A 20,684-nucleotide genomic window follows, 5' to 3' on the forward strand; every position below is an offset into this window, starting at 1 on the left:
TATCGATTCCTTTATTTAATACGTTTTAATTTTTTAAAATGTAAATTTGCTAAATATTAATAAGGTATGTAACTTTTTAAGTAGATGTAAAGTCTATAGAAAAATTAAAGATGAAAAAAAAAAACTAAGAAGGTAGAAAAATTAAGAAAAAAAAAAAAAAACTACAAAAGACCAAGATAATAAGAATGATTATCTATAATTCAATAAATTCTTAATAACAAGAGTGATATAAACATAAATAATTCTATATGATTCTAATACTAATACAAACTAAATCTATAATACTAATACATACATATATCTATAATTCTAAATTGTAAATAGTGATTGTCATATCAAAGACGAAAGAAATGTTGGAACCAGTGGGCTGACATCTTAGGATATCTCTTTCTCTCGAGTGTGTTGAAATCAATATACACAATTCCAAACCTTGAAGTGTATCCCAATCTCCATTCAAAGTTGTCCACCAATGACCATGCAAAGTACCCAAACAAGTTGGCTCCTTCATCCACTGTCCTCTTCACTTCACCTAAATAGCTATTGTAGTAACTGATTCTTTTTGTGTCGTTCAATGATTCAGCTAAGGTGAGATTGCCAACATAATCCATCCCTACAGTAAACCCAGAAATTTCTTTTAATGCTAACTCCAAAACCATGATTAAATATGATATATAATAGGTTTGCATTCAGAGTTTGAATTTTACCATTTTCAGCAATAAACATACGAGGATTGCCGTATTGTTCTTTTACATAGGTTACTGCCTTGTACTATCCCCATGGCACCATGTACAGCCAGTCTGAATTTGCCTATAAACATTAACCACAAAAGAATTTAGATAAGAAAAAACCATGAAAAAAAGAAGCAAAGAATTGCAAAATCTTGCAACTAACGCACCCTTGGACCAATTGGCACTCCATTGCGGTCATCTGCATAAATGAATGAAAGCCCCAAAGAATCAAATACTATTCAGCAAGGAATAAGTGACAGAGAAGTAGAGATGAAAGAGGGCTAATTGTCTTACAAGCAAATATAGCGTTCCAATCATTCTGATAGTTGATGGTGATTGATGTGTTCGGAGAAGGGTCATATACGTAATAACTAGTATACTGGTTTATACCAACATAATCAAATGATCCTTTCACCATCTTAACCTCGTCATGTGTGAACTTGGGAAGCCTATCACCAACGATTTTCTGCATAGTTTTTGGATATTCTCCATACACTATAGGATGTAGAAACCTGTTTGGATAATACATAGAAGTTAAATTATTGAAAACACTACATATTCATACATATATCTGAAGTATCTGGCCTGGTATTGAGATTATTACCATCCTATATGAAAGTCCCTGGCTCTCTGAGCTGCATGCTCATCTGCCTCTGTCAGAGGTTCATACCATACAAAATCCAAGAGAATGCCAAAGCTTCCATTTTGTTTTCCCTGAAATATAAACTCTCAACACTTGCTCGATCTCATTATCCCTAAGGCAAAAAGAAAAACACAACAAAAGAAGCCTCGGCTTGTCTCACCTGATACTTAGTATGGTATCTTTTAGCAGCTGCAGCATGGCAGAGAATCAGATTGTGTGCAACGGTGTAGGGCTCAGTTGCAGAGTTCCCTTCAGTGCAGTTGGAGCACCTCCCCGGGGCAAAAAATCCAGTGTCGTACCCCAAAGCTGCTACCACCCTGGGTTCATTGAATGAAAACCAGTTCTTCACTCGATCTCCAAATGTTTTGAAGCAGAATTCTGCATAATCAGCAAAATCCTCCCTGCCAAATTAAACTCTAATGCATAAGGACAAAATGTACAACGTGTAACATTAAAGCCACAAAAACATCATATATGCATACTACAACTGTGATGCTTCATTAAGTACTTACACGACTTGGCGGCCCAACCATCCTCCATACCTATCTTGAAGTGCTTGAGGAAGATCATAATGGTTAAGACATGCGTATGGAGTAATGCCTGCAGAGCAAAGCGGTCAAATTTAAGAAGCACAAATTCAGCGGTACAGTTAAACACAGATCAACTATTCAGTAGTGTACGTTTTTTCTTGAGAAATACCAACCTTTTTTCAGCATGTAATTGATCAGCCTGTTATAGTAGTCAACTCCTTTCCAATTTACCTTGCCAGTTCCATCTATAATAATAATCAAATATTAATGAATGAGTGGTTGGTTATGTATGCAAATTACATTACATACACAAATGCATATATATTGGTTAAAAATTAAAATGTAAAAAACATACTTGGAAATATCCTGGTCCATGAGATTGAGAAACGGTAGGCATCAAAGTTCAGCTTCACCAGCAGATCAATATCTTCCTGTGTCCATACAATAATAATAATAATAATAATAATAATATTATTATTATTATTATAAAAGCGTAAGAACTGACGACAGAATACTTTTGAAACAAGGAAATCAAAAATAAAACTTATTATCTGTCATAAGTACTTTGTAGTGATGGTACTGGTCCACAGCCACATCTCCAGTGGCATTATTAGGCTCAAGTCCTGTACAAAATCAAATTACATGCTTTAGTTTCATTGAAATTACTACAATCTAATCAGAAATCAATAAATTGCATTAATAAAAACAGATCAGATCAGAGAACAAATTAAAGAATGTACTGTATTTATTACCAGGAGTTTTAATGAAGCTGTCCCAAATACTAGGTCCACGACCAAACTTATGAACGTCAGTGGCACCTTCCACTTGGTAAGCCGAGGTGGCCGTGCCGAAAACAAACCCCGCCGGAAAACTCTTTCTGCTCAGACCACTGGTGTTGCATTGAACTAAACTACTTACAGTGCTAAGCACCAATAACAGTAGCAACAATCTGGCCATCTTTGAAAAGAAAGAAAAAAAGAATTGTAGCTACTGTTGTACGTGCAGTGGAGGGAAGTATGAATGAGTTAGAAGGCAGGTTGGGGGTGTATTTATAGTACTAGTTTTTTAAGCGCATTGCGCGATTGGGATAATGCCCAATGTTTTTTTTTTTATTAAATAAGTACTTTAAAGTATATTAAGGCAAGATTATATTGAAATTGTTCATTCTTCCAAGGCTGAACCCCAACCCTAAGGGCCCCTCACACCCCGGCCCAACAGAGCATTTGGGAGGATGTAATATTGAAATTGTTCATGCATAGATAATTGAAGGTTGAATTTGCGTATTTAAATAGGTAATTCTTCTCCCATTTGGGAGGATGTAATATTGAAATTGTTCATGCATAGATAATTGAAGGTTGAATTTGCGTATTTAAATAGGTAATTCTTCTCCCAAAGGTTGAGTTCCCTACCCCAAAGGCCCCCCCACACTCTGACCCGACAGAGCATTGTAGGAAGTTGTAAATCACGGTGACTCAATGGTTCAGCAAACAGGACCAAATGTCGGTGCGAACAAGGAATCTGCCCACTTTGGACATAATTCCCGCACTGCCGCCGCCGAGGTTCAAACCTTGGTCTCTTCTCCCAAATACTGCCCACTAAACCATTGAGCTAAGCCCGTGCGGGTTAAATAGGTAATTCTAAGTTTACAAATGCAAGATAATATAGTCAAGATTGATTATAATTGTCAATAAAATAATTGTATAGGTATGGTTGAAACCAAATACGGGACATAAGGGAGAACAAATAAAAATTAGGGCATAAAATATTAAATATATACTAATATTGTTTGAGGAGATTTCGACATTAGGATTTGTGGTTAAGTTCTATTAAGACTTTAATATTAGAATTAGATTAATGGTGTAATTATAATTCTATATTAGACGTTAATATTATAATTAGACTAACGGTGAATTAACGGTATTTAACGAAAAAGTTAAATGGATAATCATATAATTAAGGATAAATTAGAAAAATTTGTAAAAAAAATTAAAACCTGAACAATTTGAACCATTCATTTGATTTAATAATTTGGCGGTCATTTTTTCTACCCAATGTTAATAATTAAATAAATTCGTTGGTCAAATCCGCTAATATAATCCGCGCGCTAACTGCTGATTGTCAAACAAGGACATTGCAAGGTAGTTCTCACTTCAATTTGTTGTGTGATTTGAATACTCTTTTTGTCACAAAATCTCTCAAGTAGTTAATATGGTTGGCTTTATTAATTATATATTTTTTAATTTTTTCATGGTATTAATAAAATACTTGGTAAATAAATATATAGCATTATTTTGTAATATAACTTTGATATTTAATTAGAAAAATAGTGCAAAAAAAAGATAATAGACAATGTAGTGAATATAATCAATTGATGAATTTGAATGTAAAAATTTTTAGATTTGAGAAAAATAAAGACAATATAACTAATGAAAATATTTCTCTTAATTAATTTATTGATAATGAATAATTTTTTTTCACTGAATTAAGACATTGTAAGGACAATGTAGAGAATATAATCAATTAATAAATTTGAATATAAAGAATTTTTATATTGTAGAAAAATAAAGACAATATAACTAATACAATTATTTCTCTTATTTAATTTATTGATAATGAATAATTTTTTTTTGAATAAAGGCATTGTTGGACACATAATTCTAAATTAAAGAAATGCATATCTATAATTTTTTGTTGTAGCTACTAAATTATTATTTATATAATTTAATAAGAATAAAATAGAGTACTAATTATGCCAACTTTAATTTGATTGGGATGATGTTCGAACTTAAGACCTTTTTTGTTTTTTATTGAAATCAATGAGTAAGTTAACGGTGAACTAACGGCAATTGTTAAAATTTTAACGGAATTAGTAACGGTGTGTGGGTATTTTAGAAAATTTTAGTATAAAATTTAAATTTTATCAATATTTTAATCAATCTGAGCCATTCATTTGATTAAAATCTGTGACCGCCATTTTTTCTACCCATTATAGACCTAACTCTCTTGGGCTCTTATTAGTATAATATAATAGTAGATTAAGAATTTAAGATTAAGTAGACATATTATAGGAATCCTTGTAATTATTCTTGTAGCCTGATTAGGTTATTACAATTACACATATAACATATTGTAGTAGGAATCCTGTAATTCTTGTTGTATCTGACTAAGTTATTACAAATTTACAATCACACATAACATATTGTAGTAGGAATCCTTGTATACTTGTAATTCTTGTTCTAGTCTGATTATATTATATGCTTTAGTGTGGCCAATAATTTTACTCCTTAGTCAATTTAACTTGTTCCACAACTTTAGTGGGAAAAAATTATCCACACATACTTTTATTATGTATGCATTTGTGCCGTTATTATACTTATTAATTAATTAATGATTTATTTTTATTCTAATTTCTTTTACAACAAAATAATTAAACGAAACTACACATACCAAAATTATATTAGGTTTCTACAATTATAGCTAATTTCTTTAAAAAAAAAAAACAAAATATAGCTAATTTGATTTTTTTATTTTCACATCATTTTTATTTTTAATTCCTATTTCTATTGTTGGAATTATAATATATATGAAATTCAATTACGAATAAATCAATTTAATTAGGTAAACTTTGTTTATAAATTTATCTAAATTTGTACATGATTAGGAACTATATTAATTAGGAACTATATTAAGTATTAACCATAGACAATTATTTTTATTTTTATTTTGTATGATATGAAAATAGATAGTTGACCAAATATATGGGAAGTCCAACTATATTATTATATTGTACATTTTAACATCTTTTTTTTTTTTTAAATTCATAATAACATAATTTTTTCTGATAAAACACAAGTAATAATGCTAAAGAAAGGATTAAACATTAAGGCAAAAACTTGTGTGAGACCATCTCACGGGTCTTAAACCATGAGACGGGTCGGGTCTTTGATTGATGAGGTCAAAGATCCGACCCATTAGTCAAATACTTGACCCATTAACTCAATTGAATAAAGTTACCATTCTTACAATGCTAGCTAATATCAACACCTAATATATTTTTTTACAGCAAATTCACATACCTGATGCAGAAAGAATTACAAGACTATGAATCAGAAAAACATGATTAACATCTAGGAAAACAGAGTATCAAACCTGGAATGAGCACCTTTGTTGAAAAATGACAACCATGAAAGATGAGGCACATGAAAAACAACATGATCCTCGAGCAGCTAATGTGATGGAAGGGAAGATGATATAGGCGGCAACACTCTCTTCAAAGCAGTGAATTCAATCGAAAGGACACTAACCCGGAAATCTGAATGCGAATGCAGTGGACAGAAATTCAGCCACACCAAGCCCTTCCGACTATTGGAAATTATTTGCCTTACTTGAAATGATCTTGCCGTATTATTGCCACAAATTCAGGATGTAAATCATTGTCTTTCTGCTTCCATATCTCACCATTGTCAGGAATTAGAGACTTACTGGTGACCATTCCAATCCACCAAAGTGGCTCACGTAGATAACCATAGCCTCCGGTACCTGAATTAATGAGCAAATCAGGCACCAAAGAAGTCGTACATCAAACATTTTTAAATTGCTTCAATATGTACAACTTACAGATGAATATGCACACATCCAACGTGTATCAATTGAAGTTGCAAGAAATAAATAAATAAACAACAAATGAAGATCAAATGTGTCATTTTCTACTCTATTTCAACTATCACTGCATAATACGGCAGAAACTGTTCCATGATGGGGCTTGATCGTAACACATATTCCTCTAAAAATATGTTGACATTCTACACATCTAAAACTCTGGTTTTCGTGTAGTTATTAATGATCTATCAACTTCAAGCGACAAGCAGTCAATTGTCACTCTATAATCTCCACTCCTTGCCAAAGGGCTTCTAAAAAGCAGAATCACTTTGAATACTTCACAGTCTAAATTTGGCATTATAGCTTCCTAAAATGCAGACCACCTTTACTACAATGTATTAACTCCAGTTGACTTAACAGTTAACAATGCCCACCCTTATTTTCCGACAGCAGCATACACACACAAAATCTTAAAATAAAGTTTCAAAATTATAGTCAAATGTACTTAAGCTAAGAATTAAAAACAGCTGAGCAACAGACCAAGCAAGTGTAATAGTCAGAAAATTAACATAAATTCATATGAAGAAAGTGTACTTACTAGCTCGAGAGCCGGAGGCGCCGGCTCTCTGGAGTCCTTTCTTCTTGATGATGAAGCTAGATCCAATGAAGGCGCTGGACGCCACGGCCAACACAAAACCTATGAAATTTGCTCTGTACATATCCAGCAGATCACTTTTCTAGGGTTTTATTCTACTACTACTACCAAAATTCAACTCTCACCTGAACCCTCCTCCAAACATAGAATTTCAAAGCTTCGTTCCGGGCAGTGTATATGAGACGTGTGTATAAACTTAATGAATAAGAAAAATGAGAACACAGTTACGGGTAGTGTCAAAATGACATGTCAGTGTGTGAGTGTATATGGTTGGATTTCACAAGTCTAATTAAGACACATAAAATGACACTAAATTCCTTTTTTCTTTTTTATTGAGTTGAGAATTATCATCAATAAAAATAAAATTAGCTTCTTTATCTAATGTAATAACTATAATAGGATAAGTGTAGTGCTTGTTAGCTTCTTCTTTTTTGGAAGAAACATCTTAATTCATTAAATCAGTAGCAAGAATCTGACCAAGATATGGTGGTGGCACATCAAACCACTCACCGCAACCTGACTCGGAAACGGCTGCCTTAGCTAATGCATTGGCCGGACAGTTCGCAGATGGCTTTACAAAACCAAAGCGCACCCCATTTATCAAAGAGGCGGCATATCTAACATCATCTATCAAGAAACCAAAAGCAGAAAAACAAGAATCAGAAAGAATAGCATGGTAACACAATTGGGAATCAGTCTCAACCTCCACCTCCCCCATACCCGTGCCACATAGCCAGTATAGCGCCTCTCTTATAGCCGTAGCCTCAACCTCAGCCACCGTGTGTCGACCAGGTAATTGCACACACAGCACATGCCGCCAAAAACTGGCCTTGATCACTACGTAGAATCCACCCAATGCCCATTACATTTCGGACCGTATCAAAAACTGCATCCGTGTTCAGCTTCATTCTCCCCACCGGTTCAGCTTCATTCTCCCCACCGGTGGTAACTGCCATCTACACTCTGCATGGGATTCGGCCACAGTGGGAAGCTGCTTTGTGCTTGCATGATGCCAATTCTCCCAATAGGCAATCGTTTTCTGCTGCATAACTGGTCGATTAAAGGCCGCCCCCTTCCATACCGTTTCATTCCTGCTATTCCAAATTCCCCATGTCAGCATGGCAAACTTGCTTTTCTTCTCATCCTTCAGCAACTCCAACTTCTCAAAAAACCACTCCTCACAACTTCCATAATCCTGTGGAGAAGGTGGCAATTGCGCAGCTGCCCAGACTGCTTGCGCTTATACACAATCTCGAAAAAGATGGATGGATGTCTCCTCTTCCGCATCGCACATATGACAAGTAATATTACAAGTCACACGCTTAGTCAACAGGGCATCTCTTGTTGGCAAGATGGTCGACGCAAGCTGCCAACAAAAAACACGCACATTTGGAGGAACCTGCAAATTCCAAATCAAGTGCCATGGTTTATTAACCACCAATTCACCAACTAGCTTCCGATAACAAGATTTCACAGAATAATGCCCTTTTGACTCCCCACTCCACACCCACTGATCACTAGGTAAACGACAACTTACTGGAATGTTTAGAATACAGGTTGCATCTCTATCATCAAACACATCACGTATGCAACCCACATCCCAGCCGGGCCTCTCCACTTGCATCAATGCACTCACAGGTGCATTCATAATTGAAGGATCCAACGCAGTTCGAACATAAGGGTCCTCAGCCGTTACAAGCCAAGGATCTGGCCCAATGATTGTGTTTCGGCCATCACCAATACTCCGTCGTGCCCACTTACGAATAACATTCTTTGCCTCCAAAATTCCGCGCCATACATATGATGGATTAAACCCAGGTTCTGCATCAAAAAAAGTTGTGTGAGGATAATACCTGCTCTTATAGACTCGAGTAACCAAAGAATCAGGCCTTGTTAACAGGCGCCATGCCTGTTTACCCAACAAAGCCAAGTTCATCTCGCACAATCGCCTAAACCCCAAACCCCCCTTGGCTTTCGGCGTACTCAAAGCCAAGATCTCCACCTTATGCCCCCTGCGACTGTTACGGAGCCAGACCACCAATAATGATTTAGCAGCACCTCAATCTCTTTACATAAACTGATAGGCAACTCAAAGACCATCATTGAATAACAAGGTAATGCCTGCAACACATTTTTCAGCAGCACCTCCCGGCCAGCCCTGGAAAGAAACTTGGAATTCCAACTTCTTACACGAGTTAGTATTCGCTCCTTCAAAAACCCGAGTATTGCCCTCTTATTCCGCCCAACAAGCGAGGGTAGCCCAAGATATCGGCCCGCTGTGTCACCCTGCGCAACCCCCAGTATATTAATCACATTATTCCTGTCATTCTGCGCAACATTTGTACTAAAACACAACACAGACTTATCATAATTTATTAATTGACCAGAAGCCTGAGCATACAAATTTAGTACCTCCCTCATTCGGTTGCTTTCATCCGTGGTAACTCGCATAAAGAGAAAGCAGTCATCCGCGAATAAAAGATGAGATATTGGCGGTGCTCTCCTCGCAACACAAAGCCCATGCAATAAACCCCTTCTCGTTCGATCCTCTATTAGAGCACTTAATCCCTCAGCCACCATAAGAAACAAGTACGGCGAGAGCGGATCACCCTGCCTCAGTCCCCGTCCCGGCACAATGGGTCCTAACCAACGTTGCTCATGTATTATATGATATTTCACGCAACTCACAGTCTCCATTATAATATTAACCCACTTCTTACTGAAACCCAACTTCAACATGACCGACCTCAGAAACCGCCACTCAACCCTGTCATACGCTTTACTCATATCGACCTTCAAAGCTGCCACCCCAACCCTCCCCTGTGTTTTCTTCTTTAAATAATGGTGCGCCTCATAGGCCAACATTATATTATTTGTAATGAGCCGGCCAGGCACAAAAGCACTCTATGCCCCAGAGATCAATCTATCAAGCAAAGGCTTCGAACGGTTCGCACATACCTTAGCTGCTATTTTATAGAGGACATTGCATAGTGCAATGGGCCTCAAATCTTTCATAGTCTCTGGCACTGGCTTCTTCGGGATCAACACAATTAATGTATCATTAGCCTTGGTCGGCAACACCGCTGTCTCAATAAACTGTCTACAAAATTTCGTCACCTCCCCTCCAACCGTTGTCCAAAAAAACTGATAAAACCCGGGTCCAAAGCCATCAGGCCCAGGTGATTTATCAAGATGCATTGCCAACACAGCTCGATGAACCTCCTCCATACTCACAGGTCTTACCGCTTGTTAGCTAAATAACTGATTTGTCAAAATTTTAATAACTCCATCATTTTATTGATTTATAGGGGTAGTATCTGTTCTATGTTAGGGTTCGATCTTGAGATATTTTCTTAAGGAGAGGGACAGAAGTACCACAAGGTGCTTGGCTTGTTTGCTTATTCAATTTATTAACGAATCCGTTGAAAATTAAAAGACGGTAATTTATAGTGTTTCAATTTGACGTTTTAGAAAAAAGATTAAATATAATATTTTCACAAAATACCTTTATAATAACAATAAACAAATATATTTTGAAGATAATAAACTATATACTCCTCAAAGTATACCTTTATAAGATTTTACACAGTGAGCAAAATTCTAGCCTTTGTAGTTCATGTTCGATTGAGTTACCATGATTTACATCTTCTTAAATGCTTGTCGGGTCGGAGTATAGGACCTTAGGGTTGGGGTTCAGGCGTTCAGCCTTTTGGAAGAATAAGATTATTTTACACTAATTTAAACGGTCAATACTATCAAACATATTTTCATAAACATTGTTACAATTCCCTGGTCAAACTCAATAATAAAATCAACTATCCCCATTGCCTAGGAGAGGTTGATATGTTTGACTTGTTGAGCTCCAAAAATGGACTCCAGAGAAATAGAGGATGGGACATGAACCGTGGCTGAGAAATAAGCCTCACACACATCAACTCTTCTCACACTCTTCCTCTCTGGGTGATAGGAGAACAAGATATCGTCCCAGAACAAGAACAGAATCTCCCCGTCTTTGAAACCCTTCACTAAATGGATCATCTCATACAACATCCACTCTTCCGAAGCAATACTCATTTCTTTAGTCCACGAATCACCATTTCCGTATTCCTTCATCACCCATATGTCCAGGCTGGTGTGCGCCGTGTTGTCGCACAAACACAAACAGTTTCCGAGCACCCCGATGCTCCTCCGGATCCAGTCAGTCTCCGGCACCACCGGAGTAGGAGGAGCCGACGGAAACGTTTGGATCGTCTCGCTTTCGAGGTCGAAAGAGCAGATAAGTTCATCGCCATTTGCATCGCCGACGAGCCAGTGGAGTTTTCCGTCGAGACTTTGACCGAACTCCCGGCAACCGAAGCCGCAGTTGATGCTGCCGGCGCTCCTCCACGATCCGGCCCCTCCTAGAGTGTAAACTTGAAGATCGGACTTGTAATAAGAAGATGGATTGTGATCATCAAGGATTTGCTCCTGATAAATCCTCACAACCTTGAAGGTGTTTGTTAATGGAGTCACTCCAAACCCGTACGCGACTAGATTCGGGTACACCCTCTCGCCGTGGGCCTTGGGGAGCTTGACGTATTCTCGAGTTGTGGGGTTGCATATGTACACGGAATCTAAGTCGCTTCGAGAGAATGAATTCAAGCAAACCAAACCTTTGGCCGAGCCGACCACGCATAGTTCGGGTTCGGGAAAGGCGGGCTGGAGATGAAGGTCGTTTTGGGGATGGTGGTGAAAGGCGTGGCGGTCTGGGTGGTCATCCAGATTCACGAATTTCAAAGTGTTTACAGATTTATTCCAGTTGGAAGCTAGATGCTCATGGTAAAGTAGTAGGCAAGCTGGGGAGGAAGAGGGTGTTTGGTGGTCGCTCATTATATATATATTTTTCTAATGGCTTCTGGGCTGAATAAGGAAAATAATATTCCTACTCAAATTCTACTTCCAACTTTTACTGAATAAGGAGTATACTGAATAATGGTTTGAGAGGTGATTGTATGTGGTTGGTATTTATACAGGCAGAAGAGAAGAACTGGTCGCCCAGTATTTAGAGACATTTCTTTTGGTTGATTTTTCGACACGACCGACAAGGGCTTCCATCATATCCGGTGTTGAAATTTTCTATTGGTTGATTTATCGACCAATAGTTTTGCTGTGGAACCGTGATTACTGTTCACCATACGTATGGTGAACACGGGATAGATCTATAATTTATAAGCTGTAGATTCATAATTATTGTACTGTAAATTCATAATATCTGTACCGCGAAGACGAAATAATGCGATAGCGAAGAGAGAAACATCGTTAACAACAAATGAAAAACAAAATTATAAATCTATAGCATAGAAATTATGAATATGCCTTTATGTTCACCATGTGCATGGTAAACAGGTTTCCAGAACATAATTTGAGTTTATCGACACGACCAACGAAGGCTTCCCTCATATCCCGTGCTGAAATTTTGATTCTTTTACATGGTGGCATTTAGCATTCTCTATAGTGGTTTTTTTTTTTTTTTTTTTTTTTTTTTTTGAAGAGTTTTGATAGGTGTGATTAAAAAATAGAAAAATAAGAGAAAGAGATTTAAAAAAAAAAAAACCACAGTTGAGACCAAAAGCCTGATTCTCCTGCAAGAAGTTATCTTCTTCTATCACTTTCTTCTTTCACTTCTACCTAAGAGAAATAAACTTAAAAAACCAATAGGAAACTTGTCATTAGGCTTAGCCCATCTCGTTTCACAAAAATGTAATTGTTTTAATTATAAATCTAGCAATATAGTTATAATTAGAAAAATTATATTTTAAAAGTTTCCTAAATACATATTAATAAATATTATGTACGAAATTATACAATTAATTATATTCAATTATGGTCTAAATCTACTCATACAAAATTTAAGATTATAATTCTCTTAATTATTATTATTCAAATATATAAAAAATCTAATTATATTATTATATTGTATATTTTAAATATATTTTGTTTTTTAATTGTAGCTAATTAGAATAAATTCGACAACTAAACTCTATAGAAAAATTAAGGAAAAAAAACTACAAAGTATTGAGATAATACGGAAGTAGAAGAATTGAAAAAGAAAAAAAAAATTGCAAAAGATCGGGATAATAAGAATAATTAATCTATAATTCAATAAAATTCTTAATAACACGAGTGATAATGTGTAAACATAAATAATTCTATTTGATTCTAACACTAATACAAACTAAATCTATAATACTAATACATATATCTATAATTCTAAATAACGAATTTACATTTGTGAATTGTGATAGTCATATCAATAAAACTCAATACTTGTTTCAACGAAGGAAATGTTGGAACCAGTGGGCCGACATCTTAGGATATCTCGTTCTCTCGAGTGTGCTGAAATCAATATACACAATTCCAAACCTTGAAGTGTATCCCAATCTCCATTCAAAGTTGTCCACCAATGACCATGCAAAGTACCCAAACAAGTTGGCTCCTTCATCCACTGTCCTCTTCACTTCACCTAAATAGCTATTGTAGTAACTGATTCTTTTTGTGTCGTTCAATGATTCAGCTAAGGTGAGATTGCCAACATAATCCATCCCTACAGTAAACCCAGAAATTTTAATGCCAATTCCAAAACCATGATTAAATATGATATATATATAGGTTTGCATTCAGAGTTTGAATCTTACCATTTTCAGCAATAAACATACGAGGATTGCCGTATTGTTCTTTTACATAGGTTACTGCCTTGTACAATCCCCATGGCACCATGTACAGCCAGTCTGAATTTGCCTATAAACATTAACCACAAAAGAATTTAGATAAGAAAAAACCATGAAAAAAAGAAGCAAAGAATTGCAAAATCTTGCAACTAACGCACCCTTGGACCAATTGGCACTCCATTGCGGTCATCTGCATAAATGAATGAAAGCCCCAAAGAATCAAATACTATTCAGCAAGAAATAAGTAGTGACAGGGAAATAGAGATGAAAGGGGGCTAATTATCTTACAAGCAAATACAGCGTTCCAATCATTCTGATAGTCAATGGTGCTTGATGTGTTTGGAGAAGGGTCATATACGTAATAACTAGTATACTGGTTTATACCAACATAATCAAATGATCCTTTCACCATCTTAACCTCGTCATGTGTGAACTTGGGAAGCCTATCCCCAACGATTTTCTGCATAGTTTTTGGATATTCTCCGTACACTATAGGATGTAGAAACCTGTTTGGATAATACATAGAAGTTAAATTATTGAAAACACTACATATTCATACATATATCTTAACTATCTGGCCTGGTATTGAGATTATTACCATCCAATATGAAAGTCCCTGGCTCTCTGAGCTGCATGCTCATCTGCCTCTGTGAGAGGTTCATACCATACAAAATCCAAGAGAATGCCAAAGCTTCCATTCTGTTTACCCTGAAAATAAACTCTCAACACTTGCTCGATCTCATTATCCCTAAGGCAAAAAGAGAAAACACAACAAAAGAAGCCTTGGCCTGTCTCACCTGATACTTAGTATGGTATCTTTTAGCAGCTGCAGCATGGCATAGAATCAGATTGTGTGCAACGGTGTAAGGCTCAGTTGCAGAGTTCCCCTCAGTGCAGTTGGAACACCTCCCCGGGGCAAAAAATCCAGTGTCGTACCCCAAAGCTGCTACCACCCTGGGTTCATTGAATGAAAACCAGTTCTTCACTCGATCTCCAAATGTTTTGAAGCAGAATTCTGCATAATTAGCAAAATCCTCCCTGCCAAATTAAACTCCAATGCATCAGGACAAAAAGTACAATGTGTAACATTAAAGCCACAAAAACATCATATATGCATGCTACAACTGTGATGCTTCATCAAGAACTTACACGACTTGGCGGCCCAACCATCCTCCATACCTATCATGAAGTGCTTGAGGAAGATCATAATGGTTAAGACATGCATATGGAGTAATGCCTGCAGAGCAGAGCAGTCAGATTTAAGAAGCTCAAATTCAGCGGTACAGTTAAACACAGATCAACTATTCAGTAGTGTACGTTTTTCTTGAGAAATTACCAACCTTTTTTCAGCATGTAATTGATCAGCCTGTTATAGTAGTCAACTCCTTTCCAATTTACCTTGCCAGTTCCATCTATAATAATAATCAAATATTAATGAATGAGTGGTTGGTTATGTATGCAAATTACATTACATACACAAATGCATATATATTGGTTAAAAATTAAATTGTAAAGAACATACTTGGGAATATCCTGGTCCATGAGATTGAGAAACGGTAGGCATCAAAGTTCAGCTTCACCAGCAGATCGATATCTTCCTGTGTCCATACAATAATAATAATAATAATAATATAAAAGCTTAAGAACTGACGACAGAATACTTTTGAAACAAGGAAATCAAAAATAAAACTTATTATCCGTCATAAGTACTTTGTAGTGATGGTACTGGTCCACAGCCACATCTCCAGTGGCATTATTAGGCTCAAGTCCTGTACAAAATCAAATCACATGCTTTAGTTTCATTGAAATTACTACAATCTAATCAGAAATCAATAAATTGCATTAATAAAAACAGATCAGATCAGAGAACAAATTAAAGAATGTACTGTATTTATTACCAGGAGTTTTAATGAAGCTGTCCCAAATACTAGGTCCACGACCATACTTATGAACGTCAGTGGCACCTTCCACTTGGTAAGCCGAGGTGGCCGTGCCAAAAACAAACCCCGCCGGAAAGCTCTTTCTGCTCAGCCCACTGGTGTTGCATTGAACTAAACTACTTACAGTGCTAAGCGCCAATAACAGTAGCAACAATCTGGCCATCTTTGAAAAGAAAGAAAAGAAAGAATTGTAGCTACAGTTGTACATGCAGTGGAGGGAAGTATGAATGAGTTAGAAGGCAGGTTGGGGGTGTATTTATAGTATTAAGATTAAATAGACATATTGTAGGAATCTTTGTAATTATTGTTGTAGTCTGATCAGGTTATTACAATTACACATAACATATTGTAGTAGGAATCCTGTAATTCTTGTTGTAGTCTGATTAGGTTATTACAATTACACATATAACATATTTTAGTAGGAATCCTGTAATTCTTATTGTAGTCTGATTAGGTTATTACAATCACACATATAACATATTGTTGTAGGAATCCTTGTATACTTGTAATTCTTGTTCTAGTCTGATTAGATTATATGCTTTTGTGTGGCCAATAATTTTACTCCATAGTCAATTTAACTTGTTCCACAACTTTAGTGGGAAAAAATTATCCTCACATGCTTTTATTATGTATGCATTTGTGCCTTTAATCCTTTATTATACTTATTAATTAATTATTGATTTATTTTTATTCTAATTTCTTTCACTACAAAATAATTAAACGAAACTACACATTCCAAAATTATATTCGTTTCAATTACTAAGTATTTGATTCATTAATTTTGATTCTTGAACCAAATGCTCCATTATATTAGGTTTCTACAATTATAGCTAATTTGATTTTTTTTTTCACATCATTTTTATTTTTAATTCCTATTCCTATTGTTGGAATTATAATATTATAATATATATGAAATACAATTAGGACTAAATCAATTTTATTAGGTAAACTTTGTTTATAAATTTATCTAAACTCGTACATGATTATGAACTATATTAAGTATTAACCATAAACAATTATTTTAATTTTAAATCTTTTCATTAAAAAAATTATTTAAATTCATAATAACATATTTTTTTCCGTGCGAGTAAAACACTAGTAATAATGCTAAAAAAAAAGGGCTAAACAGTTAAAGCAAAGAACACTTTTCTTTTCACTCAATTGAATAAAGTTACCATTCTTACAAGTTACAATGCTAGCTAATATCAACACCTAATATATTTTTTTACAGCAAATTCACAGACCTGATGCAGAAAGAATTACAAGGCTATGAATCAGAAAAACATGATTACATCTAGGAGAACAGTCTATCAAACCTGGAATGAGCACCTTTGTTGAAAAATGACAAGTGACAACCATGAAAGATGGGGCACATGAAAAACAACATGATCCTCTAGCAGCTAATGTGATGGAAGGGAAGATGATATAGGCGGCAACACTCTCTTCAAAGCAGTGAATTCAATCAAAAGGACACTAACCCGGAAATCTGAGATAACAAATTCAAATAGCCAGTGCTCGTTAATGCGAATGCAGTGGATAGAAATTCAGCCACGCCAAGCCCTTCCGACTATTGGGAATTATTTGCCTTACTTGAAATGATCCTGCCGTATTATTGCAACAAATTCAGGATGCAAATCATCGTCTTTCTGCTTCCATATCTCACCATTGGCACGGACCACCCATGATATTTGAGGAGAAACTTGTGTGTACATATCTGCGAGCCATCAACAGTATTAGCAAATTAATCAATCATTGAAGATTTGCAAAAGCAATTTTACAGGACAGCAGTGGAGTTGTTTGAATTGATCACAAGAAACCAGTACAAGATTTGTTCATGAAATCTAAGGTTATAAAATGCTTGAATTCTTAAAAAGATTCCCTTCAATCTTAAAATCAGATCATATCATCAATCTTGAAGAGTACCTAAGTCAACAAGAAATTCTTCCCCACTCCCTCAGTCCCTCTAAAAAAGGCCTTAACCTGTAGCCTGTTGCTTTCCTAACTTATTCAATTTATCAAACTCCTCAGTTCTTAAGAAGTATTATAGCATGTAGTGTTTAAAATCGGGATGTACATCAGTACATACAAGGGAAAGATGACGGCATGGGGATGCTTTGCTTACCAGCAGTTTCAGAATAACTTTTGGAGATTTTTAATATTTCATATATGAATTGCTAAATCAAAATGGGGATCAAAAAATGGTCAAAGAACAAGTTCTATCTTTAGCACAAAAAGCTGCTATGCATCTAGTATACAAGTGAATGTACTGTACCGAGAGGAGGATCAGGGTCCCTAGTGCAGTGAAGAACCATTGTACCCGAAAGCACAGTCAAAAACCCACAAAGCACTGAAATAATGTTGCTAGCACTCTGACCAGACCAGTCCTAAAAAATAAAAAATAAAAAAATAATAATAATAAAAAGAGAAACAATTAGAATCTGAAAGTGTAAAGCCAACATTTTTCCAGGTTCCAAGGTATCAAGTTAGAAAAATACCTTAAACATTATGGCACTGGCTACAATTGTAAGTGATGTGAACATCGCATAATATATTGGAGAAACCACGGCTGTTTTAAATGTGTCCAAAGCCTGAAAGGATAGAGACTTTCAAGTCATCAGTTCTGAGAACATTTATGAGAAGGCAACAAAGTAGCCAAGAAACCTGGTACGCAATGGGGTCTACAAACTAATCTCTCAAATAATAGAAGGTTTTATAAGAGAATGTTGACGAATTATTAATTTCGATCACCAAAAACACTTAAAATCCTTCCAACACCTAAAGGCATAAATGAGAATAAAAGGGAAGCAAACATGATGAGGCTTAGGAAGAAATTGACCTTATTTAAGTAGTTGAGCTGAGAGATTATACACAAAACTGAAATCGTTACAAAAATCCATGTCTGCAGGTGTGCAGCTTGACTTGATCCTTCCAGAGTAAGCTTTATTGCAATGCCTACCGCTTTAATGCTCATTACCTGAACAACAATGAGTCAACTTTCCTTCCAGACATATAATTGTTACTCCATATTACGGAGTAAAAAATAACTACCCTTCTTCTAATTCACACATAATTGCCCTTTCATAACATAAATAGGTTTAAATATTTATACCTTAAGCGCATAGGGAAAATAAAAAATCAAACAAGTAGATGTATTAATTACTATTAAAGCTTTTTCATCATTTTCTGAGTACTGTCAAATGGTTTGATAGTAGAGCTTGCAAGATGAAAAAAACACTAACCGTCAATGATCCTACTATAGAACAGATACCAATATAGACCATAATGTTCGTTTGCCCATAGCGAGGCTCACAGTACAACACCAGTACCAATACTATTGCCATTGATGCTGCAGCATACAGAAGAAATGCTGCATGAAAGAAAATGGACAATTATCAAGGGAAATATTTCACACATCTATTACATAATTAAACTTAACATGGCAGAATAAGCCTATCAACTCACCCGGTTGTGTAGCTAAAGCCCATATCTCGTCCACTGAACTTATAGCATGTTCTCCAGGTGCATGAAGAACAATGACTGTAGAACCCACAACACATAAAATGCATCCTATTACTCCCAATTTCTGCAATTTTTCCTTCAGTAAGAAATGAGCTAGAACAGCACTGACAAGACACAAACAGAATACCAAATTATTCACTTGAAATATAAATAGTCATTGTAGATAAATAATAGGTGACAGATAGAAATACCTAACAATTATACTTAGAGCACCCAATGGTGTCACAAGTACAGCTGGTGCATAAATATAAGCTACAAAGTTGGCAAATTCTCCAACAATCACTGCAAAATTTTGAACATGGGGAGGAGGGTTAGGATATTTAATGCAGGTTTCAACGGTATTGATTTCACTTTCAGGAATTAGAGACTTACTGGTGACCATTCCAATCCACCAAAGTGGCTCAAGTAGATAACCATAGCCTCCGGTACCTGAATTAATGAGCAAATCAGCCACCAAAGAAGTGAATACATAAAACATTTTTAAATTGCTTCAATATGTACAGCTTACAGATGAATATGCACACACCCTGCATGTATCAATTGAAGTTGCAAGAAATAAATAAATAAATAAACAACAAATGAAGATCAAATGTGTCATTTTCTACTCTATTCAACTATCACTGCATAATACACCAGAAACTGTTCCATGATGGGGCTTGATCTGAACACATATTCCTCTAAAAATATGTTGACATTCTACACATCTAAAACTCTGGTTTTCATGTAGTTATTAATGATCTATCAACTTCAAGCGGACAAGCAATCAATTGTCACTCTACAATCTCCCCTCCTTGCCAAAGGGCTTCTAAAAAGCAGAATCCCTTTGAATGCTTCAGTCTAAATTTGGCATTATAGCTTCCTAAAATGAAGACCACCTTTACTACAATGTATTAACTCCAGTTGACTCAACAATTCCCACCCTTATTTTCCGACTGTCACTACAGCAAGTTTCAAAAATATAGTCAAATGTACTTAAGCTAAGAATTAAAAACAGCTGAGCAACAGACCAAGCAAGTGTAATAGTCAGAAAATTAACATAAATTCATATGAAGAAAGTGTACTTACTAGCTCGAGAGCCAGAGGCGCCGGCTCTCTGGAGTCCTTTCTTCTTGATGATGAAGCTAGATCCAATGAAGGCGCTGGACGCCATGGCCAACACAAACCCTATGAAATTTGCTCTGTACATATCTAGCAAATGACTTTCCTAGGGTTTATTCTACTACTATCAAATCAGGGAGGGATTCAACTCTCATCTGAACCTTCCAAGCATAGAATTTCAAAGCTTGGTTCCGGGCAGTGTATATGAGACGTCTGTGAGTGTGGAAAAACTTAATGAGGAAGAAAAAATGAGAACACAGGACAG

At 35.8% G+C, this 20,684-nt stretch overlaps 3 protein-coding genes and 1 pseudogene across 5 annotated transcripts; all 4 read right to left on the reverse strand.

Annotated features, from left to right (window-relative positions):
- Positions 1–177: 177 nt before the first annotated feature.
- On the reverse strand, positions 178–7,228 carry LOC109175777 (annotated as a pseudogene).
- A 3,729-nt stretch (positions 7,229–10,957) lies between these two features.
- On the reverse strand, positions 10,958–12,039 carry LOC109175781 (F-box protein At3g07870-like). The gene has a single exon (XM_019325135.1). The coding sequence runs from the start codon at positions 12,022–12,024 to the stop codon at positions 10,984–10,986; it is 1,041 nt and encodes a 346-aa protein (XP_019180680.1). The 5' UTR covers positions 12,025–12,039; the 3' UTR covers positions 10,958–10,983.
- Positions 12,040–13,268: 1,229 nt separating this feature from the next.
- Positions 13,269–16,048, reverse strand: LOC109175775 (beta-glucosidase 1-like). Its single transcript, XM_019325128.1, has 11 exons — positions 15,761–16,048; positions 15,573–15,631; positions 15,385–15,460; positions 15,203–15,274; positions 15,012–15,099; positions 14,660–14,900; positions 14,461–14,570; positions 14,151–14,368; positions 14,021–14,052; positions 13,830–13,932; positions 13,269–13,738 (listed from the first exon to the last, which is right to left on the reverse strand). Exons 1-11 carry the CDS (start codon positions 16,008–16,010, stop codon positions 13,467–13,469), a joined length of 1,521 nt encoding a protein of 506 aa, XP_019180673.1. The 5' UTR covers positions 16,011–16,048; the 3' UTR covers positions 13,269–13,466.
- An 883-nt stretch (positions 16,049–16,931) lies between these two features.
- LOC109175779 (probable magnesium transporter NIPA6) lies at positions 16,932–20,601 on the reverse strand. 3 transcript variants are annotated; one of them, XM_019325133.1, is made up of 10 exons: positions 20,387–20,601; positions 19,694–19,750; positions 19,513–19,603; positions 19,265–19,425; positions 19,042–19,169; positions 18,639–18,776; positions 18,298–18,390; positions 18,075–18,186; positions 17,393–17,516; positions 16,932–17,288 (listed from the first exon to the last, which is right to left on the reverse strand). In XM_019325133.1, the coding sequence occupies exons 1-10, from the start codon at positions 20,505–20,507 to the stop codon at positions 17,276–17,278; spliced, it is 1,038 nt and encodes a 345-aa protein (XP_019180678.1). In that variant the 5' UTR covers positions 20,508–20,601; the 3' UTR covers positions 16,932–17,275. The 3 variants fall into 3 exon arrangements, with proteins under 3 accessions (XP_019180678.1, XP_019180679.1, XP_019180677.1); XM_019325134.1 differs by having other exon boundaries at positions 16,932–17,516; XM_019325132.1 differs by having other exon boundaries at positions 19,513–19,750.
- Positions 20,602–20,684: the final 83 nt, after the last annotated feature.

The sequence above is a fragment of the Ipomoea nil genome, unplaced genomic scaffold, assembly GCF_001879475.1.
Source record: "Ipomoea nil cultivar Tokyo-kokei standard unplaced genomic scaffold, Asagao_1.1 scaffold0688, whole genome shotgun sequence".
NCBI lineage: Eukaryota > Viridiplantae > Streptophyta > Magnoliopsida > Solanales > Convolvulaceae > Ipomoea > Ipomoea nil.

Excerpts from the sequence above, each read along its gene's own strand:
- LOC109175781 (XM_019325135.1), bottom strand. The coding sequence starts at position 12,024 with ATGAGCGACCACCAAACACCCTCTTCCTCCCCAGCTTGCCTACTACTT.
- LOC109175775 (XM_019325128.1), bottom strand. The coding sequence starts at position 16,010 with ATGTACAACTGTAGCTACAATTCTTTCTTTTCTTTCTTTTCAAAGATG. Across the intron at positions 15,275-15,384 it reads ATGGACCAGGATATTCCCAA|ATGGAACTGGCAAGGTAAAT; the intron begins GTATGTTCTTTA and ends TTATTATTATAG. Across the intron at positions 14,571-14,659 it reads GATACCATACTAAGTATCAG|GGTAAACAGAATGGAAGCTT; the intron begins GTGAGACAGGCC and ends GTTTATTTTCAG.
- LOC109175779 (XM_019325132.1), bottom strand. The coding sequence starts at position 20,507 with ATGTACAGAGCAAATTTCATAGGGTTTGTGTTGGCCATGGCGTCCAGC. Across the intron at positions 19,426-19,512 it reads GCTCTAAGTATAATTGTTAG|TGCTGTTCTAGCTCATTTCT; the intron begins GTATTTCTATCT and ends GTGTCTTGTCAG. Across the intron at positions 18,391-18,638 it reads AGCTCAACTACTTAAATAAG|GCTTTGGACACATTTAAAAC; the intron begins GTCAATTTCTTC and ends CTATCCTTTCAG.